The sequence below is a fragment of the Apteryx mantelli genome, chromosome 2, assembly GCF_036417845.1.
Source record: "Apteryx mantelli isolate bAptMan1 chromosome 2, bAptMan1.hap1, whole genome shotgun sequence".
NCBI lineage: Eukaryota > Metazoa > Chordata > Aves > Apterygiformes > Apterygidae > Apteryx > Apteryx mantelli.
In genome coordinates, this window is record NC_089979.1 from 24,106,193 (window position 1) to 24,126,089 (window position 19,897).

The window sequence follows — 19,897 nt, forward strand, 5'->3', positions numbered from 1 at the left end:
ACTCTTATAAAATGGGTGGAAGTGGAAAAATCTTTCAATGCTTTTATTTTTAAAATTCATTTAAATTTTTATACAACATTTACAGCGTATCTTTCTTTTAGAAATAGATGAAATATTATAATAAAACCCTTATTTTTACAAACTGTACAGAAGGCCTTAAACAACTTCAGCTAGTTCCACAATGCATTGTTCAAAGAAGCAATGAATTCAAGTTTGCTAAAAGTTAGAGTGAAAGAGCTCAAGTTTAATATAACAAAAAAAAAGACACTGGTATCATTTGAAGCTCAAGTGCAGTTTCATGAACTGCTCAAGGTCATACAAAACTGTTACTGCTAGAAGGGAGACGCAGGTAGGAGCATACTGTCCCCTTCAGCAGAAGTTAAGCACCTCAGAGGTTAGAGGTAGTGAATATTCCAAGGAAAACAGTAGTTAATGCTGCTTATAAACACTGATAAAATACAGCTCCACAGTTGCTTTTTAAAAATACTGTTCATACTACTTGAGTGGTTGTATAGCGTACCAGCAATTCAGATTTTTTTTTTCCATACCCTCTCCAGTTCTAGCTCTGTTTTTGTCTTTTGAAAGTTGATGGTTGGCTCTTATCAGCTTGATCGCCTTCCTTTAAGGACTGTACTTCTTCCAGTTAAGGTTACTTCAGCAGCACATTCTTTACTTGTACTCTTATTACCTGAGGTCAGTACTGCACTTTAAGAATTAATTTAAGGATAAGTTTACAGCAGCCCTAAAGCTATCTTAAATTCATCAGCCTCATGTAGAGCTAGAATTTGATCCAGGGCTGGCTATACCTTAATGCAGTGGCAGAGTGGTTTTAGAAGGGTAAACTGCTTAACCACTGACCTCTGTAATCCTCTACCTGAGCTCACAGGGTGAATAAGTTTAGACATTAAGCTCTGCCCATACCAAGAAAATAAGAGTCAAGAATAGGTAATATGTACAAACTCATCAAGTTCTCCTGTATGGCTATCCCAAATTAAAGCAAGTTTGACGTGAGTTGAGTGGACAAGCTTTGCCACTCAGCCACTTCAAAACAAGTTCTTGAAATCCATAATTCATAATTTAAATTAGGAATGTTCAGAGTTGAATTAGTGCTGTCTGAGAATGGACAAGAGTAGTCCAACCTCATGCACTAACACAGGAAAGGACACTGGGCCTAAAAATTCTTTTGGCAAGTCTGTAGGAGGAGGTCTTAATTTCCTTCCATTGCTCAGGATAACATGTCTTTTACTGCCCAAGTCTTGAATAGCAGAACAGAGCATTAGAGGAAGTCAACTTCAGTATGATCTTGTTCTGAAGCACCAAGTCCTGCTCTGGAACTGTTCATGATGGTTGTTGCTCAGTTTTTTCATTTCTTCTCTGTACTTTTGGGAGGTGTTATTATTCCTCCTGTAGACACAGGAGATAACTGACCTGGGGCTGTAGATGCTGCTCCACTATTAACTTCTTCCTGTGGTGGAGGGGAGGAAGACAAGAGTTAACACATAGTACCAATTTCTACTTTTTAGTTTTACAAGCATTTCAGAAGCTTCTCTCATACTGCCAGTACAATTCAAGTACTCCTTAGTTAAAGGGTTGTTACCTGACAAAGTTACTATCTTTTAAACACTCCCCCTGTAATTCTTATCCAAGCCTTTGCTAATGACTTGTGTTATGGTAAAGCACATTGTTTCTCCCAAACATTTAAGGCTGTGCAAACCCTTACCTGCCAGCGCCTGGCCTTGCTCACTTGAGCCAACACAACTGAGCTCATTGCAGTCAGCAGCCTGTAACCTTTTGCTTTTCACTCATGCTTGATGATATAGATTAGAAGAGGTGTATAACGCACTATCAAATGCCTGAACTGCAAATACACAAACCACATACCAGCATGTCCAAGTAACTTGTGTGTGTCTGAATATTATGTCGATCTTCTACTGCAACCTTCTTAAAATTCTTCAGTTTCACAGGGACCTTTCTTGTCACGTTTGCAAAAGGAACCATCCATTCTACACATTCGGAAATGCTGTCCCAGTCTAAGCCTAAAGGGCAAAACACAGTGGTACATTTATAGATCATGAAGGAGTTGTACAATCTTTATTAGACAGAATTCCAATAGGGTCATAAATTAAAACAAACAAACCACCACACATGCATGTAAAAGAACAGAAGCATTCTCCAAAAAATAAAAATAAAAAAAAATCCACCCATGTTTCTTTGTGCTTATGTCAAAATGTTGGGGCAGAGCAGAGGGCAGTGACCACAGGCCTCCTGAAAAAAAGCAGCTCTTTGGCAGTTAAGACTCTCCTTGCTTACCAGGAAAGGGGAAAGTAACAGTTACCCTGCTGTGACTTTTTTCCAACTGGAGCCCTAGATTTAGATGCACACTATAAAACTGTACATTATGCTGCAATCTTAAGTTTATCTTGAGCAACACACAAGTGCTGAATTTAGTTATGTGATTTTGCTCTTAGTAAGAGACAGGCTTGTAGGCATTAGCACCAAAGTTAATTGAATGCTGCTGACAGCCAGGGATGACTGGTTGCAAACATCACTTCAGGAAGAAAAGAAGCCAAATAATGAACTGCTAATGATCCTCAAAACAACTGGAATTCACAGGGCACTGGTATTAGCCCAAAAGCAAGAACATGCTTAGTTCCCCTAGATAAGGCTATGCTTCTGAAAGTGTTTCCTTCTTTTTCAAGCCTTCGTAATGTTTGAAACAGTGGTAGGAAGGAAGTGAAACGAGGAAAACACACAAAACAGAAGAACAAACTTAATATCCATGTAGTTTTTGTTCTTTTGCAGCATTACAGCAGCATTGATAAACCAATACGCTTTTAAGCAGTTTCAGGCCTATAATAACTTTCAGAAGTCGCTGCCTAACAATGCCAAGACCTACAAAGGCTTCTTCTAGACTTACCTGAAGCTTTCTTAACTACTTCGATTGAGGTATAGTGGCAGAGTGCAGCAGCAGCTAGTGTTCTGTACTGGAAGTCCAAAGAATTCACATCCAGAATACACAGGTCTAAGAGCTGAGGAAACAAGAGTTACAAATTTTAACAAGAAGATACTTTAGTATAATCCTGCCTGAGAAACTGCTATGCATATGCTAGTTCTCTTACAGTCTAGTCTGTAGCACATACATGGCTGTACTTTTTACTATCGGTGACATGCATCTGGTTTATCTTTGGCACCAATTTTAGTTAAAGTTGGTCTCACAGAATTATGATGCAAAACAATTTGCTCTTCTACCATTAACATGCAGAATACTGCAAATTTAAGTACACCTTTAAGCTTTTAGCAGAGCTCTGGAAGGTCTTATTAATAAAAATACTTAGGAGTTCAGTGAATTAGACCAGTCTTCTCTTTAGCAAGACTCTCCAAGGCTGGATACAATACGCACCCACAAAAATTGAACTATCCTAGTTTCAGGATAGTCAAACGTTTCTCAGACTGTATTCTAGACAAATACACAGAAACATTGTTACAGATGATACAGCTAGACACCATTACCTGTCCATAAACAGTCTTATATTATCATCCTACTCTCAAAAGCTGTTGCTATTGCCTGTTGTTTGCAGAACTATAGCGCGTAGCAACCAGATTTGTATTTTTCCAGTGTAGAGTCAAGTCTTAAAATAGCTGAGAGCAGGGAAACAAAATACACATGGGTACTTCTCCTCAAAACTTCAGTATAAAGTTCTCTGGGAGGGTCAAATTTGCACATTCCTTTACAAAGCAATAGATGAGGTGAAACAAGGAAAAGCATTCTTTAAAGCCTTTCCGAGTATAATGTATAGTTGTGCTTGTAATCGCTTCCAAATGGTGTATTCCTATACAGCTTACTACCTACCTGTGCTATCTGAATGAATTTTTCCTGAGAATACTGAGGTAGCAGCACTTTTGGAACATCCTTCAGAGCATCCACTTGAAGATAAAGGTTCAGCCAAGAGATGATGGTCACCGGACAGAGTTCCCATTTTAAAGCCTGTAAATATTAAACATTTAAGTACCTTAAGCCATGCAAAGATAGTTTGGTGCTCTGATCTCTTTTCCCAAACCTCCCCTTCTGAGTTAGCTCGTCTTACTGCACAGGTCCTTGAAAGACATTAAAGAGTTGCTACAATTTCAAGTACAAATGTTCTTTTCAGATTGCATTCTTACTACTTTTTGAAAAGGCTGGATTACAATCAGCGCAAAAGCACATTTATCTCAATCCCTTTACTATACCCATGCAGTTGAATCTAACATCTCTTTCCCATTCAGAAATTGGGAAAGTAGAATATTTCCCTCAGAATGTCTGAACCTGCAGCTAGCATCTACTGCTAAGGAAGAATAAGCGCATAAGAAATTCTGCAACAGTAAAGACAGATCCTTTCCAATACAAGGAGCATTGAGCTGTGTGTGTCAGTTCTTTGCCTACTTCTTCTAGAGGCTCCAGTTCATGGACAGCGAGGGACCTTAGCAAGCGCAGCACATTTCAGCAATAGCCTTGCGGTTTATCCTGTAGCTGGCCTCACTTGCTAAGAGCCTCCTTTCCATGCAAGCTTGGGAAACCTGTCCTTTTCCAGCAGAGCACAAACAGTGACTTCAGCCCAGCCATGGCCTTTGTTGATACAATGTTGATACAATGAACATGAAGGTTTCATTGTTTTGCAGAAAGAGGGACGTACTAGAGATGTTTCATCTGTAAGCAAGTAAACCGCATTAAAACACAAGGCTCAGCTGACACTCATTCAGCCAGCCCTTACAAGTATAGTGAAGTTATTACCTTTAACATAATAAGTTCCATTCTTATTATATCATCTTCACTGCAAGCACCATCAGTGACATATGCAAATTCTTGAATTTTAGGAGCATAGATTTCCTTTCAAGAGAGAAGCAGAAAAAAATGTCAAGATCAGAGTGGCTTAGGATTCCAGGAAAGCTTGAGAAGATACTGGCAAATACTTCTAGTCCATAACATTTCTTATGCTAGAATAGTGTTTTCCTGGTTATATATAGTGACTTGAAAACTTATAGGATAGGAGATATTGAAAACTGTTGTGTAACATGTGACAGATTTATTGCAACCCGTTTAGCTTTGGGGGAAATAAGTATTGACCAAACAATCAGAACAACTTTTCGCTCATTTTGCTTTCTACTCAGCTGTTCTATTTGGTGTAAAAGCATACACCATCCCATTCTTGGAGCACATCGCTGTATTGGAAAAGGCTTGCTGATAAGAATTTAGGCACAATGTCAGTTAGCACTGGCATACTCACATAGATAAAAATAACTGGAAAAAGATGGGAGAAAAATCCCACTGTATCTGGCAAAGCCATGGCACAGAGACAGTTAACAAGAAGTTTCTGCTGACCTAGTTCACACCAGTTCAGGCCATGTTTAGGTGTGTTGGCAGAAAAGCCAACTTGCCAGCAGAACTGCTTCTGCCCCAACTGGCTCCACAGCCAGGCTGTGCCACACGCTTCCTTAGGACAGATGCATGCTTATAGGGTCAGCACCTTGCTTTTGGTGCACCAGCTAGATCAAGGGTTTTGAAAGTATTAAGAATTAATATTCCAAATTTTCATCTCAGTCGAGCCTATCGTGCATCGGGTATTCAGAGGAAACACATGAAAATATGCTGTTGCCTCATAACTAGTGTGCAATGTAATGCATCACCACCAATGCATTCATTTCATTACTTTTGAAAGGAAACAACTCCACTAAACTGGTTTAGAGGGGTATCAGCTTGTTGAACAGGCAGTCTGAGACTTAGGCTTGCTTTTGTTTAAGTCTCACCCCCAATTCCTGAGATTGTTTGCCAATTGCTGTATATTTGGAAAAAGACAAAACAGAACTACTCCTAGCACATCTGCATACCTTTTCAGTTTATGTGGTCTCCTTCTCCGCTGCTGAGGAAAGGGAGGACAAAGACTACACTCCAAGAGATTGATTTATTAACAACTGTTTTGCTGAAGGAAAAGACTAAAGTTTCCCCTTCTGGCCTTCAGTATTATACGTACACCACCAGGTTCAAGAGATTCATACAGAAGAAACAAACATTATCATTGTCTTTTTAGTTATTTCAAACTTACTACCCTCCTCCTGTAACAGAGCTTCTTACCTCAAGTTTGGAGGCAATGAATAACGAGGTAATTCCTATGAGCTGAAGCATACTCTTGTTAATGTTCTTTTGTGTCAACATGAATCTATCAAAAAAGTCTTGAGCTAGGTAGAAGGTTTCCCTGTGGAGTGCATACACCTCGCATACCTAAAACAGGAGAAAAAAATAAATGTATTCTGCACTGCATTCCATTATAAAAATTGATGCATGCATATCGGAGTATTCGCATTTTAACAGCAAACCATTGTATGCACAATTTTATCTTTTGCACAGATATAAACCATCACATATCTAAATGTGTTAGGTAGCACTGAATAATATGGAACTGGGAGAAGTATTTCTCACACTCCCACCCAAAACACCAGTTATCCATGGGGCAGTAACATATTTCCAAAGTGCACATTTCCAAGGGCACAGAGAATCTAAATATCATCCAATTTCCTTAAAATGAGTACCAGCAAATAGCCAGAAGTTTTCCAACAAAATAAGAAAATGAAAAATGAAAATAAAAACAAGCCAAGCACTCCTTCGATTCATCAAAAATACTTTGGGCTTAAACTTTAAGCTGTATCTTTCCCATATTCCAAGGGGAACAGCCATCTACCTCCAGCAGCAGGTTTCCTTGGCAGGGGTCTTTAAAAAATTTGCACAGAATCAAAGTGGTTCCAATTCAGTTCAGCAAAAAAGGAAAGGAGACTTCTCTGACCTGGAAATCTTATACAGGAGCCCTACTTTCTCCTTTTATCTCTAATTGAATTAGGGCAGATCTACCACAACTCCACCTTATCAATGACTTTGCATCCCTTCCACAAGTAGAAGTTAGATATCTAGAAATTACTTTAAATCTACTTAAGAGTCAGTAGGGGTAAAAAATATCCAATGTATAGTTCCCAAGCAGGTCTGAGCTTCCTGCTCCACTTGACTATTTCACTTGCATGCAAAGTCAGAATAATATCACTACTTCTAGCTATTTCATAAGAGAAGGCTGAAAGCCTGTTTGTGGATTACATCCCTTCCCGGTGTTCAAAAATGCAGCTAGCTGACAATAATGTCACAGCTCATTCTTTTAGAGCTGATCTAATATATGTCAACTAATGTGCTAACATGACATGATTAACTACTGCTCCAAACAAGACTCAGAACTAAAAAAAGGTAGAGACCAGAGTCACCCATGAATAAGCGAGTACTGTTTCTATAAAAGTATACGTGCCAAATGTAAATAATGATGCCTGGTCATGTTTAGAAAAGTATTAGTTATAAAGTCACATAAGACAAAATTAAGAGCTACTGGAGGATTCTTAAAGTTGCCATGATTTTATTCCACTGTGGCATGTAGTGTTACTGAACTAGACAATGATAATGAGGTCCATTTTGATGTTTATGTTTGGAAGATGGATGATTTCCCAACAGTTCTCCAGATTAAAAATATATGTATATGCCCAATTCAAAGGTGGTAAGCAAGTCAGACATTAGAAGAATTAGCAAAGTGTCACTATTTGAATCACTTTAATATTCAGACTGTTAAAAAATAAAATAAAATAAAATAAACCCTTCCCTTGAAGTTCCCTGCTATTAGTCCTCTTCCACCAAGACAGAGAAAGCAGGAGTGCCAGTGTAACATTTGCTTCCATGGAGAACTTGACATGGAACTGATAAACTTTGCAAGATCCCCTCTGCAGATGGACAAGGATTGCATGATTCAAAGGTTGCTTTTGGCAGCAGCAATTAAATATCCTTAATACAAAGTTCTTGGAAATGACTGTAGAGCATAGCTCTCTATTTACAACATTAATATTCCTCCACATAGAGTTGGCTGCCAGATTCAAATTATTCCAGTTTTTAAGTTCTCAAACTCAGTCGAAGTACAGTAATTAGACAGGAACATGGATATGGTTTATTTGTAATCCTTTTCAAACAAAAACCTGTTTACATCAACAGCCTTTAGATGCTTGCCACTAATGTACTACTTGTTTCTGCTCTCTTCACAGGATACAAATAAAGATTTTAATATTAAGTCAGGGAAGAACAGTGTCAGTGGCTGACATTTAAAGGCTCTTGATACAGACAAGGCCAGGGTGGTAACTCAAGTCCTCAAACCAGATGCAGTTGTCTCAAGAGCTGGATACATTCTAACATGGTTAAAGCCCCATAAATAATCTCACTTTAGCAATTTCAGTACATTGTCTTGAAATTAGATTTAATTAGATTGCTCCTCTTCCCAATAAGTAATATTAAAAGAACTAAAATTCAGAACTATTATTTTCTGTGCTGTCTGGAGGGTTCAACGTCTCCTGCCAGGAAAGACTGAATGTAACTCACCAACAGGATCAAGAGTAGTAACTTGTAACCCTTTTGTTGCAAACTGTTTTTGTCATTTACCATTACAGTACATTTTGCTATTAGATCTTTTATGTAAAAGCTTTGCTTTTATCTGCCTCCTTTATAGGCATAACACATGGTAAAACAACTTAGAAGACACACCTCTAGGAGCCAGTCTAGCAGTATTGATCTCATGTGTGGTTGCAAGCTAGAATGCAGTGATGTGAAATGCTTGCAGTGAGCATATCTGTTCTCCTTCTTCAGGATGTTGAGCCAGACATCTTTGGAATTTCCCCAGCTGTGGAATGAAGTTGCACAGAGCATTGTAAGCATACATACACCTTCGCAAAGGGTATAAAAACATTTATTGTTTACAGATATTCAGGAACAAACAAACAAACAAAAAGCCTGCACACTAAAAGATCCTTTTAGTAATTAGAAAGCTGCATGCATACTTTGAACACTTTACATTACCACAACAGCAGCTTGCCAAGATTATCTGCCAGTCCAGTTTTTAAAGAAGAGCCAGTAAAACGCAGCATGTGCATCAAAGTTGCACATACAACCAAGCAAAGTTTCCTATTTTGTTAGTTATGTGGCCATTAACAAGTATAGTGCAGGCAGCCATTTTAAAATTTGACTTTCTAGGGAGTAAGGTAAAAAACAAAATGCTTCCACCCCTCCCCCCCCAAACATAGTCCAGTTTAGTGTAAAAAGTAGTTACAGCTGGTGTTTAAAATTCACTCATCTTTCCTTTTCCTGTCCAGTCTACCTTAAGGCTCAGAAACATGCTATTCCGACAAAAATTGAGTTCTTGTTTATTGCTAATCTACAATTTATTAGCACTTAAGTTTACTTGGGAAAGAAAAAGTGGATGCCTGTATCACTACTATGGTTTGGTTTTAATTTGGGATTATTGTTATTATCGATTGATGTGTTTTTTTTGTTGTTGTTTTTTTTTCTTAAATATACTTCTCATCCTACAGTTACTAAGGAGGACAGCATGTTAACCAACGCAATGTTGATTTCCTACTGTTATTTTTGGACTTAAATATTTACTTTTCCCCAAGTAAAAGCAGAGAGAAATTTACAGAGCTGGTCACATTGTCCCACAAGTTCTAACTCAAATCAGTTCCACTCTACTGCCATTGTAAATAAACAAACAAACAAGCTGAAGAAGTACTTTCTTGTTTAATACACAAGCCAAAGCAGGCAGGCATGAAGAACTCCCTTATCACCATCTTCCTGCAGCAGCTAGAAAATCATGTAGAAGGCAAGAGAGTAAATGACCCCCTCATTTGGCTAATTGGAAAGGATGGAGCTCAGCTTTAACAGATGCCTATCAACAAGAGGCAAGTACGGAGGATGCAACCCCACGCATGGAATTCCCTATCAGAACATATCTTTGGGATCCAACAGTTTACAGCAGCTTCCTAAAGCAGTACAGGAGAGTCTCCTACCTACCATCTTTTTCACTACTTTGGACTAAGCTTTCCAACAACAACAACAACAAAAGAAAAAAAAAAAGAGAGAAAAGTGATTTGCTAGGTATAGAGAAGAGTACACTGTTCTTTAAAGCACAGTTCAGCAACCTACAGCAGGCTTGGGAGTAATACTGAGAGAGAGCAGTTGAGTTTGCAACTTGGTAAAAAAGAGTGTGAGAGACCTATTGCTTTGCACTGAGGCAAAAAATGTCACCAAACAAAAACATGGCTTCATGTTCTGGTTCTTTTCCCATTCACCTCAGCAGTTCTCCATAAAGCCTCCACAACTTTATATGCACGACAAACAATTTTATTTCATTAAATATTAGGTTGAAACAAACAGCAACCAAGAAACCTATTAACACACCTGAATGTCCCAGACATTCAAAAACTGCAGAATCTTATTTAGTCATCTAGTCTATCCCTCTGCAGGAGAGAAACTGTTTCCATCGATATATTTAGTCTACCAATTAAAGATTTGCAAGAAAAGTCTGGTCTACAGTGCGATTACCCTTTCCTCTTCAGCAACATCTTCATCTTCTCTGCAATACTGTCCACTGGTCTAAAAAGACTAGAACTGCAACTGCACCAAACATATTGCATTAGTAAGCTACCTGCAAAGTGATAGCACCACAAAGTTATTTGTGTTTTTAAATATTTAAGTTCATAAAGAAAACATAGCTTAGTACTTTGGCTGGTTTTTTGGTTGCTCAGTTTCAACAGCTCTGAAAGAAGTTTAGTTTTAACAACTGTGTTCATGAATCTTAAGGCCGGCCCTTAGCATCAAGTTACAAGAAAATGGCTCTGAAAGACAAAAATTCTCTCTCCGTTCTCACTGCATTTATAAGAGCAGTGAAAAAGTAGAATTTTTGTCTTTTTTGGGGCAAGCATTGAATTGTTTGTGGGACAAAGAGACAAGCAGAGGAATGGGTTGATTACTGCCTGTTGTTATACGAACACTATACAGCAACAGATTCTACTGTGGTGATTCAATATACTTCAAAAAGACATCAAGAACTGCAGCATCTGGAAAACTTACTTGAGTTCAGGCAAAGGCGATGGATTTATGAAGAAGTTTCTGAACCTGTATTTTTTGAACCTGGAGAAGTCAGTGGTTACCGATTCTTTATGAGGTGTTTCAATAATTATGCAAGGTGAGATGCCTCCTGTTATCGTGGGCGGCCAACAACTCTACAACATAAACAAGATATCTTTTAAATGTTGATTTTACTACGATAGCAAGAGGGGTGAATTCTAGATTATAGCAACAACAAGAATATACATAACATGCATTAGCCTTTTTGGACTTCAGCATCGATTCAGAAGCACAGGAAAAGTGAAAGATTAAATGCCAGCAAAGCCTTTCGTAGCCAAGAGTACCCAAACATACACTTTTGACAAGTTCAGGGAACTCAGCTTTGAGGAAGAGAATCACCTTTGTGAAGCCATGCATAATCAAATCCATTGCTAGAGCTGTTCAGTTACAGCACATAAGGAAAAGGCTCTCACTGCTGCTAGAGAAAGGGATGTTAGGTTCATTAGGTTACTGGCCCTACTATCTACTTATTTATTCAGCGGGAAAAGAAAGGAGGTGGTGGAGGTTCTACTGTCACTCAGTGGAAATTCAGCAACTCGTTATCTTCCAATTAAGGACTCCAGGGAGGAACCACCCATCTCAGCTCCAGAGCTAGATACTCACTGAGTGAGCAGCAGCTGTCAACTATCTTTCAGCCTGCCAAAGCCAAATATGGGATGCAATGACTCAAAAAGGAGAGGAACCCAAAGTTATTCAGGCAGAAAACTTCAAAGAAGGAATTCCAAATTACTTTAGTTAACTAGGTAACTTGTTTCACTATTACTTATCGGTTGTACATAACCAATACAAGTGAAGAGACATCAAACGCATGGAGCGTATGCAACACTGTAATGGTTGACAGCCTTTAAAATGGTGACACAGAACATAAGTTACATTCTGGAGAATTAGGTGGGACACTATTCACAAAGAATGGAAACACCTGTCCCTGAACACTGACTTTTCCTGTAGAGCTGTTTTGCAAAAAAGTAAACTACATATGATTTCCTTAGTATATCCAAACCTATTTAGCCAGATTAAAGTACCCAAGGATGAAGTTGCATAGCCTAGCTGAGCTGATCCAATAGCATACAGCCACCAGAAAATGGAGATCCTGCTGCTGCTTCTCTCCTGTCTCACTCCTTCCTTTTCAAACATCTTTGATGCTTGCCAGACCCTCTGCTGGGTTGATTCAACTCACTAATTTGGTAGAACATTACTCACTTCTTAGTGCCAAATTATCAAGTTGAACCTGCATACTGCATCATTTAAAGAGCATCAAAAAATGAGGGCAAGGCAGGGGAAGGAGTGAATGGCTGGACATCAAGGAGTGGAAGATGGGGGGAGCAGGACCTCCCCCTTTCAGCAAAGGTGAGATGTGACATGCAATTTCATCCCAAGTACAAACTTGGGCAGTGTTTTCCCATGCAAAGCTTTCAAGTAAAACTTCATTCAGAAGAGCTTAACTACACAGATTTCCTTCACCAGTTAACTGTTCGTCTCATTTGGTTTAAGAGCAGATCAACAGCATAACTGCAAATGAGATTTTATTTGCAAGAGGAAGTTATATTACTAATTCATTTTAAAGTGCTGTAATCCCCCTCATTTGGTTTAATAGTGGCCTATTTCAGCTACAGCAGATTCCCAAATTGATCTAAATAATTTAAAGAATTGTTAAATGAAAGTAAAGGGCACCCATATGGTCGTGAATATCAAGGTGTGACTTCAAGCCCGTTTAGTTAAACAAGTGCAATAGTCCTGTTTAGACTTGCCTCTAGGCCTCACCTGATTTGCATATGGTGTTATTCTGGAATATCTGTTTTTGTTCTAATTTTTTACACCTAACCTTACTCTGCAGTGGTTTTCACACTGAAGGACCCTCTATCTGCAGCAAAACTGGGCATAAAAAGCAGAAACAAATAAAGAGAAACTAAGGTGTAGAGCACCTATACTTTCTACCTCTGAAGGTAGAAACTTCCCCTATCCGATACTTTCTGGTGTGGAATGCATGACTTCACACCCACCAATATAAACCAGATGGACTCCCTCACCTAGTTTGGTATTCAGGATTGAATTACCTTAATCTCATATTGATGTTTCTTAGCAATTTTCCCATCTTCTCTTTTCTTTATCTCCTGCTGAGAGAAAAGATGCACATCAACAGACAGACACTCCGATCAGCACGCCCACCTCCACAGCTAAAGCAAAGCATCAGTGTCCTGGCCCCGCTTTGGAAAGTGGGAACTCAGCAGAGGGAAGACTCCCCCATTCAGGTGCATTGGTGGGCTTGCAGTATTATTAAGTTTCTCAAGTCTTTCAAATTGTTCACCTCTGCTGTCCTCCTTTTCCTGGTCTGGAGGTGTTCTGGGGCCTGCAGCTCTTGTGGAGACTCTTCTTGACATGACAGCGGCTGCTGCTGCTTGGCTTGCAAACGGCTACTGCGAGGGGCAAAAAGACACGCGACATCAGGAGAACGGCAGTCGCTAAGTGGACACAGATCTGCTCAGTATATTAGGATGCTGACAGCTTACCTGCGCCTTGACATCTTCTTTGGGTTGCCAGATCTCCACCTGGACCAGAGAAACAACATAAACTCGGTTCAGGCCTCCGCAGAAAGTTATGACACAGCAGGACGCTCAGTCCGAGGGCGACCTACGCAGCGGGCGAGGCAGCGCGATTTGCCCAACCGTTAAATGGAAGAACACAAGCGTTTTACTGGCGCAAAGACCCCCAGGGCACGCAGCGCCTCTGGGTCGCAGTCACACACGGCCCCGCACCCCGTAGCGCCCCGTCGGAGACCGGCCCGTTAACCGGGGGGGGAGGGGGGGGCGGGGCGCAGCCGGGCGCCCCACGGCGGCCCCCCCGGGGCAGCCCCGCACCTGCGGGGGGGGGGGGGGGCACAGCCGGGCGCCCCACGCCGCGGCCCCCCCCGAGCCGCCCCCACACCTGACGGGGGGGGGCGGCGCCGCCCGCGCTCCGCGGCCCCGCGCGGCCGGTTCCGCGCCAATTTGCAGAGAGCGCGGAGGCGGCGCCCGCGCCGCGCCGCGCCGGGCCAAGGGGGCCGCCCGGGCCAGCCGGCCGCCGGCGGGCCCTGCGGGTGGGGGGGGGGGGGGCACCGCCGCCCCCCTCCCCCGGGGCGCGGCAGCACCCACGGCCGGGCCCCCCCGCTCCCGCCCTGAGGCGGCCGCGGCCCCTCTCCGGCCGGGGGGGGGGGTGTCCCGCCAGGTCCCCCCCGGGGCGCCTCGGGGGGCTCGGCAGCGGGCCGGGGCGAGACCCCGCCGGGGCGGCGATGGCCAAACGGGGTCAGCCCGCCAACGGCCCGGCCCGGCGCCCCCGCCCCCACCGCGCTCCCTCCAAAACCCGAGCGGGGGGGGGGGTTGGCCCGGCCCCCCTGCGCCCCCCCGGGGCACCCCGCCGGCGGCAGCGGCGCGGGGGGGGCGCTATGGCGGGCTCCCGCCTACCCCCCCCTCCCGCTGCCCCGCTCCCGCCGGCAGGGAGCGGCCCGCCCGGCCCCCGGCGCGCCCCCCCCCCCCGGCGCCCCCCCCCCCCCCCGGCGCGCCCCCGTCCCGGGGCGGGAGGGCTCCGGCAGGGCCGGATGGGCCCCGCTCGGCCGGGCCCCCCCCGCCTCTCCTCAGCCGCTCTCCCTCCAAAACGGTGCCCGGGCGGCATCCCGCCTCGCCGCTCCCGCGCGCCGCCGCGCATCGCCCCCTCCCCCCCGGCCACCCCCCTCACACCGGCACCGCGTCCGCCAGCCGGCGGCACCGGCACCACCGCCATCGCCCCGCCGGTGCCGGGACCGCCGCCCCGGCTCCCGCCGCCCCCAGCGCCGCCGCCCGCTCCCAGGGGGAAGAGGGGCCGGGGAAGGGGGGCGCCCCGCCCGCGGCGCCCCGCGCACCTCACCGCCCGCCGCTGCCCGGGCCGCGCTGCTCAGCTGGCGCCGGCGCCAAGCGCCTATATAGCGCGGGCCGGGCGCGGCGCTGCGCATGTGCGAGCGCCGCCGACAGCTCCCCCGCCCGCCATCCGCCCGCCGCGCGCCCGCCTCGCCCCGGCACCGCCCCCTCGCCCGGCGCCCGCCGGCCAGCGGCCCCCGCCGCGCCCGCCCGGCCCGGCCCGGCCCGGCCCCGGCCCCGGCCGCAGGCAGCGCCGCGCCGACAGGCCAAGAGGACGCTGCCGCCCCGCACGGAGCCGCCGCGGGCGCCCGCCGCCCCGGCGCCCTGTTCCCGCACCGCACCCCGCGCCCGGTCCCGCCGGTGGGGCACCCCGGCACCGCCATCCCGATCCGCCGCCCTCCTCCTCGCCGCGCCGGGGCCGCGGCCGGGGCCGGGCCGGGCGCTGCCCGCCGGGCGCTCCACGCGCCGCGGGGCCCGGCAGGGCAGCCAGCCCCGCCCCGGGGCGGGGCCGCCGCGAGCCCCCGCCAATGGGAGCCCCGCGCTCCGCAACAACGTGGAGCGGGCGGCAGAATGTAAACAGAGCGCGGCGGCCGCGCGCGCCCTGCGCAGCCCCGCCCCGCCCCGCCCGCCAGCGCCGAGCGCGTTCGTGGGGGGGGGGGGGGGGGGCCTCGGTCCCCCTGCGCTGCCCCAGGGGCAGCCCCACCTGGCGGCGGGAGCGGCTCAGCCCGCTGCCCCCCATGGCACCCCATTTCTGTGTAGGATCGGCCGGGTGCCCCACCACTGGCACCCCCTTTCTGTGCGGGATCAGCCCGCTGCCCCCACAGGCACCACAGTGCTGTGGGGCCAGTCTGCCACCCCCCACCTCCCAGCTCCCTGTGGGGCCAGGCCTGCCCACTGCCCCCCACTGACACTCCCTTTCTGGGTGAGATCCCATCGGCCCACTGACACCCCATTGCCATGTGGGATCAGCTTGTGGCCTCCCCACAGACACCCCCTTTCCCTGTGGGATCGGCCCACTGCCCCCCAAAGACATCCCATTGCTGTGGGGCCAGTCCTTGTCCACACACCCCCACACTGCGGCAGGTTTTGCCCCCACCCGAGGCCCCCCCACACACCCTGAGTCCCCAGTGCCACCGCGGGGGGAGCAGCCACCAGCTCTGCTCCCAGGCCTCCCCGATGCACCACCCCTCTCCCAAGTTTTGCCGTGTGTTTAACCGCAGAGGCATCGCGCCCGCTAGGAAAGGGATGCCCCCAGGCGCGAGGCCAGTGGTCTCCCGCCACACTCCCTTGGGGCCCTGCAGCCCCGGCAGGGGTGCCCGGTGTGGGGGCACCACAGCCATGGGGCAGCGCCTCGGCCCCCCGGCGCCCCCCGCCCCCAGGAGACCGTACCCAAGGGCCAAGTCTCCCCTCCGTGCCGGGGACTCCTCTACATCACAACACTGCTGGAAGGTGGTTTTCCTTTTTCTGTTGGTTTGTTAAATGCTACAGGCTTGACACGGCCCAAAAGCGTGGAGCGGGCATGGCAGGGCAAGCAAGGGCCCCTGCAGCACGACAGCACCCGGTGTTTTCAGAGCACCATCAAATACATCCTGCCCCGACACCGTCGCTTGCCTTCCTCCTCCCCTTCAGCACCACAGACCCCTTCACACACAGCTCTCATCCCTTTGAAATCGCTCAAAAATACAGTGGACGAGTCCAGCAGGGACAGTCCCTGCCTGGGTTAAGAGCCAATTCTGTTAGGAACCAACAATTACGTATAAACGGCTTGTTTAACTCTTGTCTAGTCCTTGCTTACCAAAACAACATCTTTCCTCCCCAGTACCCTCAGCGAAGGGTGTGCATGGAGGCCAGGCCTCCAGCTGGGGGCTGCGCGCAGCCACTTTGCTGATGGGAAGCGACTGGTGCCGCCTCGCTCCTCGCCACGAGGAACGTGAACGAAACACACGGTCCCACCAGCCCTGCGAGAAGATACAGCTGCCTCCAAGTGCATCTACCTCATCGACACTGGCCTCACTTCCGCTTTTTCTTTTCCCCAGTGTAATACTATTAAGCAGTAAACAGTTTTCACCTTCATACATTAAAATACAAATTACTAGTCATGATAGCCACATTTTGGCGCTCACCTTCTCATAGCTTTGACATTTTAAAAGAAAGAAAGAAAACAAAAAACCCACACAACACACTCCACCAAAGGCAAAGATGTTACAACAGGGTCACTAACGGTGGCTCAACAGATCACAGGTTTTGGGCTGTAAGGGCCGTGTCTCAATTGCAGGTGCTTATAGCACCTAACAGAGTGGGCACCTTGATTTCTGCCAACTTCAAGCAAAGCACCATGCATGACAATAGCTTAAGCTGGATGTTGCTGGCATCCAGTCTCCTCAGCTCTGCAAAATGCCTATTTTCTAGTCCTCACCACAAAGAAAGTCTTCTAGTTGTGAATCAAAGGGAAAGAAAAACACAGAGTATCCTCTGCTCATGCCTACTGGCATTTGGAAACAATCTTTGTGAACTCTCTATATTGCACCAGTTCATCTCAAGAAATGTAATTCCTTGTCACAATCCATAACTTCCTTTATTATTTATAGAAGAATTCAGTCCTTGTGATTTCTGCACTAACTGCGGGAAAGGGTTAAATTTACCTATGCAAAAATACACTGCAGTATTCATAGTGTGTATTAATAACTATCATGTTCTACCTGTCCACTATAGACAGCCAGTCCAGGTTTTATACATCTTGTCTACAGTCAACTTTTAAAATATCTGTATCAACTAGCAGTTATCAGCTAAGAAGAGCTAACATCAGCCACAAGGGGAAGAAAACTAATTAAAGTAAAATGAGCACTCAGGTTCATTGCACTTAACACCACCCATTTTCACGATGCCTAAAGCAGACCCAGCTTCCAGCAAGCAGTTCTGCTGCTTGATCTCCACTGAGCTCCAAAAATAAGATATGAACTGTCATCTAGAAGCACATTTCTCACTGCACCAACTGTAGAGGGAATGTAGTCTTCTAAGATTTGGGTGAATCTTGACCAAAAAAAAAAAAAAAAAAAAAAAAAAAAAAAAAAACCACCCCCCCCCCCCCAAAAAAAAAACCCACCACCACCACCACAAAAAACCAAACAGCCCCTCATGGATGTTAAATCAAGTCTTCCTCCCAGCCAACCTCAAATCAGCAAAGCAATTTTGGTACATCAGGAATAAGTTCTGTGGCACACTGTGAAAGGAAATTTCAGAAATACTGTGAAATGAGCATTATTTTTAAATTGAATGGATTAGATTTACTGGGAATTGGTCACAGTAAAAAGATTAAAATGACTATGCTGCTCATTTTTGCACACCTTTTGCTGTGAGCTGCTGTAGGCTGTGCGCCACAGAATTTGTGGTTTTGCTTCAGGAGTGGAAAATGCACCAGACCCTGTAAGTATTCTTGGCACTGTCAGCAGTTTCTCCCATAAATATTGGTCAGCAGCAGAGAAAAAAACAGAAGTTAACATGCAATAAAATCATACTGTAGACAATGAAATTATAGTTTTAATGCAAGCTAACGTGCTGACCTTTTGGTATGGCAATAAAGCTGAGGTGACTTAGTCTATACTAGGACATTTCCAAATCAGTTGACATGCTACATCCTCTTTCATTGTGCAGATGCCTCCTTAGGGGGGCTGGGTTTAAAAGAGAAAAGGATTTTTAGACTGCTTGAAATACACTCCATTTACTAAATAGCATCTGTGCTGGGATCCTGTAAATCCTTTTAGATTAGTCTAGGGCTTTTCAAGTTTTTCAAATCATCACTTTCAGAATTTTTCTATTAGAGCTGTGAACCGCATTGGAAAGGTGGGGAAAACAGGGCCTTTCTCACAAGTTTACACAGCTGAAGTTGCTTTTCTTGGTTATCTTTTACAGACCTCTTGGCCTACAGCCTACTAGAGACGTATAAAGCACAGACTGAAAACCCTGTGGATTAATCCAGTTTCTAAGTGTGCTTAATACTGCTCTTCTCCCAGAGCTCCTGAATCCACCTGACAGTTTCCAAAGAAGGGAGCAGTATTTCATTATAAACAGAGCTCACTTGGTCATCTGGACACACCTCCACTACGATTATGATCAAAGCACAAGTTTACACAGGATATTGGGCCCGTATTCCCATTTTGTTGCAGTAAATATTTTAATGTGGTCATTTGTTCGGGCTGCTATACTTTGTCTTTCAGTCACATCTGGGTTGTCAATGCTTTGGAAAGGAGAGAGTGTCCATATTACAGTTATTAATAACCCATTAGTTAGAAGCAAAATATAACAAGGAGCAAGCCTTTTAGTTATAAGCATATTAGTATGTCTTTCTAAGGTCAACACCAGCAACAGAGAGCATAGACAATAACCAGTTATTCACAATCAGCCTATATGACAATCAGATCAGCTTAACGCAATCAGTGGTAACAATTTTTGTTACAGAAGATGCAACTCAAGAAAAAGTCAAGAAAAAATTAGCAGTTCCCTTACAATTTGTAGGGTCAGATCTATAACAGTATAACACAATATAATGCTGTATTTCCTTTGTGATTTGATGTCAATGCACATTTTTAAAGGTATAGGGGGGAGCAAAAAGAGTCAGAGTTACCAACCTCTTAAACCTGCATTTAGAAGTAGATGACATCACTTACCAGCAGTCATAAACCAAACTTACAGACCATGTTCTTCTGGTTCTTGTTAGCAGCCTCTTTCTTTCTTCTTGAGATGATGCATCTTTCTCAGCAGTAAGAAGCTTGGAATAAACACAAAGTGGAATCAAACCAGTTACCTTTTCCTTAAAGGCAGTCTATCTGTATCCTATCAGAGGCTCATATTTTGTGTATCTGAACACTTGAACCCCCACTTTCAACACACATAGAGAGAAACATCCTTGAAATACAACCTTTTTTATATTCAGCAGTTGATCTCCTGACCAACTCTCTGCCGCGCTCAGACCCCTATAAGGACACCATCACTGCATCAAGAAGCAGCACCTGTAACAAATAGCCAAGTG

General features: G+C 45.2%; 1 protein-coding gene across 4 annotated transcripts; it reads right to left on the reverse strand.

Annotated features, from left to right (window-relative positions):
• Positions 1 to 28: 28 nt before the first annotated feature.
• Positions 29 to 19,874, reverse strand: CCNE2 (cyclin E2). Of its 4 annotated transcripts, XM_067290316.1 has the most exons (14): positions 19,787 to 19,874; positions 19,536 to 19,636; positions 18,216 to 18,539; positions 13,513 to 13,551; positions 13,311 to 13,419; positions 13,060 to 13,119; positions 10,949 to 11,100; positions 8,588 to 8,723; positions 6,107 to 6,253; positions 4,769 to 4,864; positions 3,851 to 3,985; positions 2,918 to 3,029; positions 1,882 to 2,036; positions 29 to 1,465 (listed from the first exon to the last, which is right to left on the reverse strand). In XM_067290316.1, the coding sequence occupies exons 4-14, from the start codon at positions 13,524 to 13,526 to the stop codon at positions 1,364 to 1,366; spliced, it is 1,218 nt and encodes a 405-aa protein (XP_067146417.1). In that variant the 5' UTR covers positions 13,527 to 13,551; positions 18,216 to 18,539; positions 19,536 to 19,636; positions 19,787 to 19,874; the 3' UTR covers positions 29 to 1,363. The 4 variants fall into 4 exon arrangements, with proteins under 4 accessions (XP_067146417.1, XP_067146418.1, XP_013797377.1 ...); XM_067290317.1 differs by lacking the exons at positions 18,216 to 18,539; positions 19,536 to 19,636; positions 19,787 to 19,874 and adding an exon at positions 14,877 to 14,896; XM_013941923.2 differs by lacking the exons at positions 18,216 to 18,539; positions 19,536 to 19,636; positions 19,787 to 19,874 and having other exon boundaries at positions 13,060 to 13,116; positions 13,513 to 13,708.
• Between the last annotated feature and the right edge of the window lie 23 nt (positions 19,875 to 19,897).

What these genes read in the sequence shown, in the direction of transcription:
- CCNE2 (XM_013941922.2), bottom strand. Translation starts at nt 13,571, where the DNA reads ATGTTGTTTCTCTGGTCCAGGTGGAGATCTGGCAACCCAAAGAAGATG. An exon ending in TCGCCTTTGCCTGAACTCAA is followed by an intron (nt 8,724 to 10,948) that starts GTAAGTTTTCCA and finishes TTCATTCCACAG; the next exon opens with CTGGGGAAATTCCAAAGATG. An exon ending in TCATTGCCTCCAAACTTGAG is followed by an intron (nt 4,865 to 6,106) that starts GTAAGAAGCTCT and finishes CTCTCTTGAAAG; the next exon opens with GAAATCTATGCTCCTAAAAT.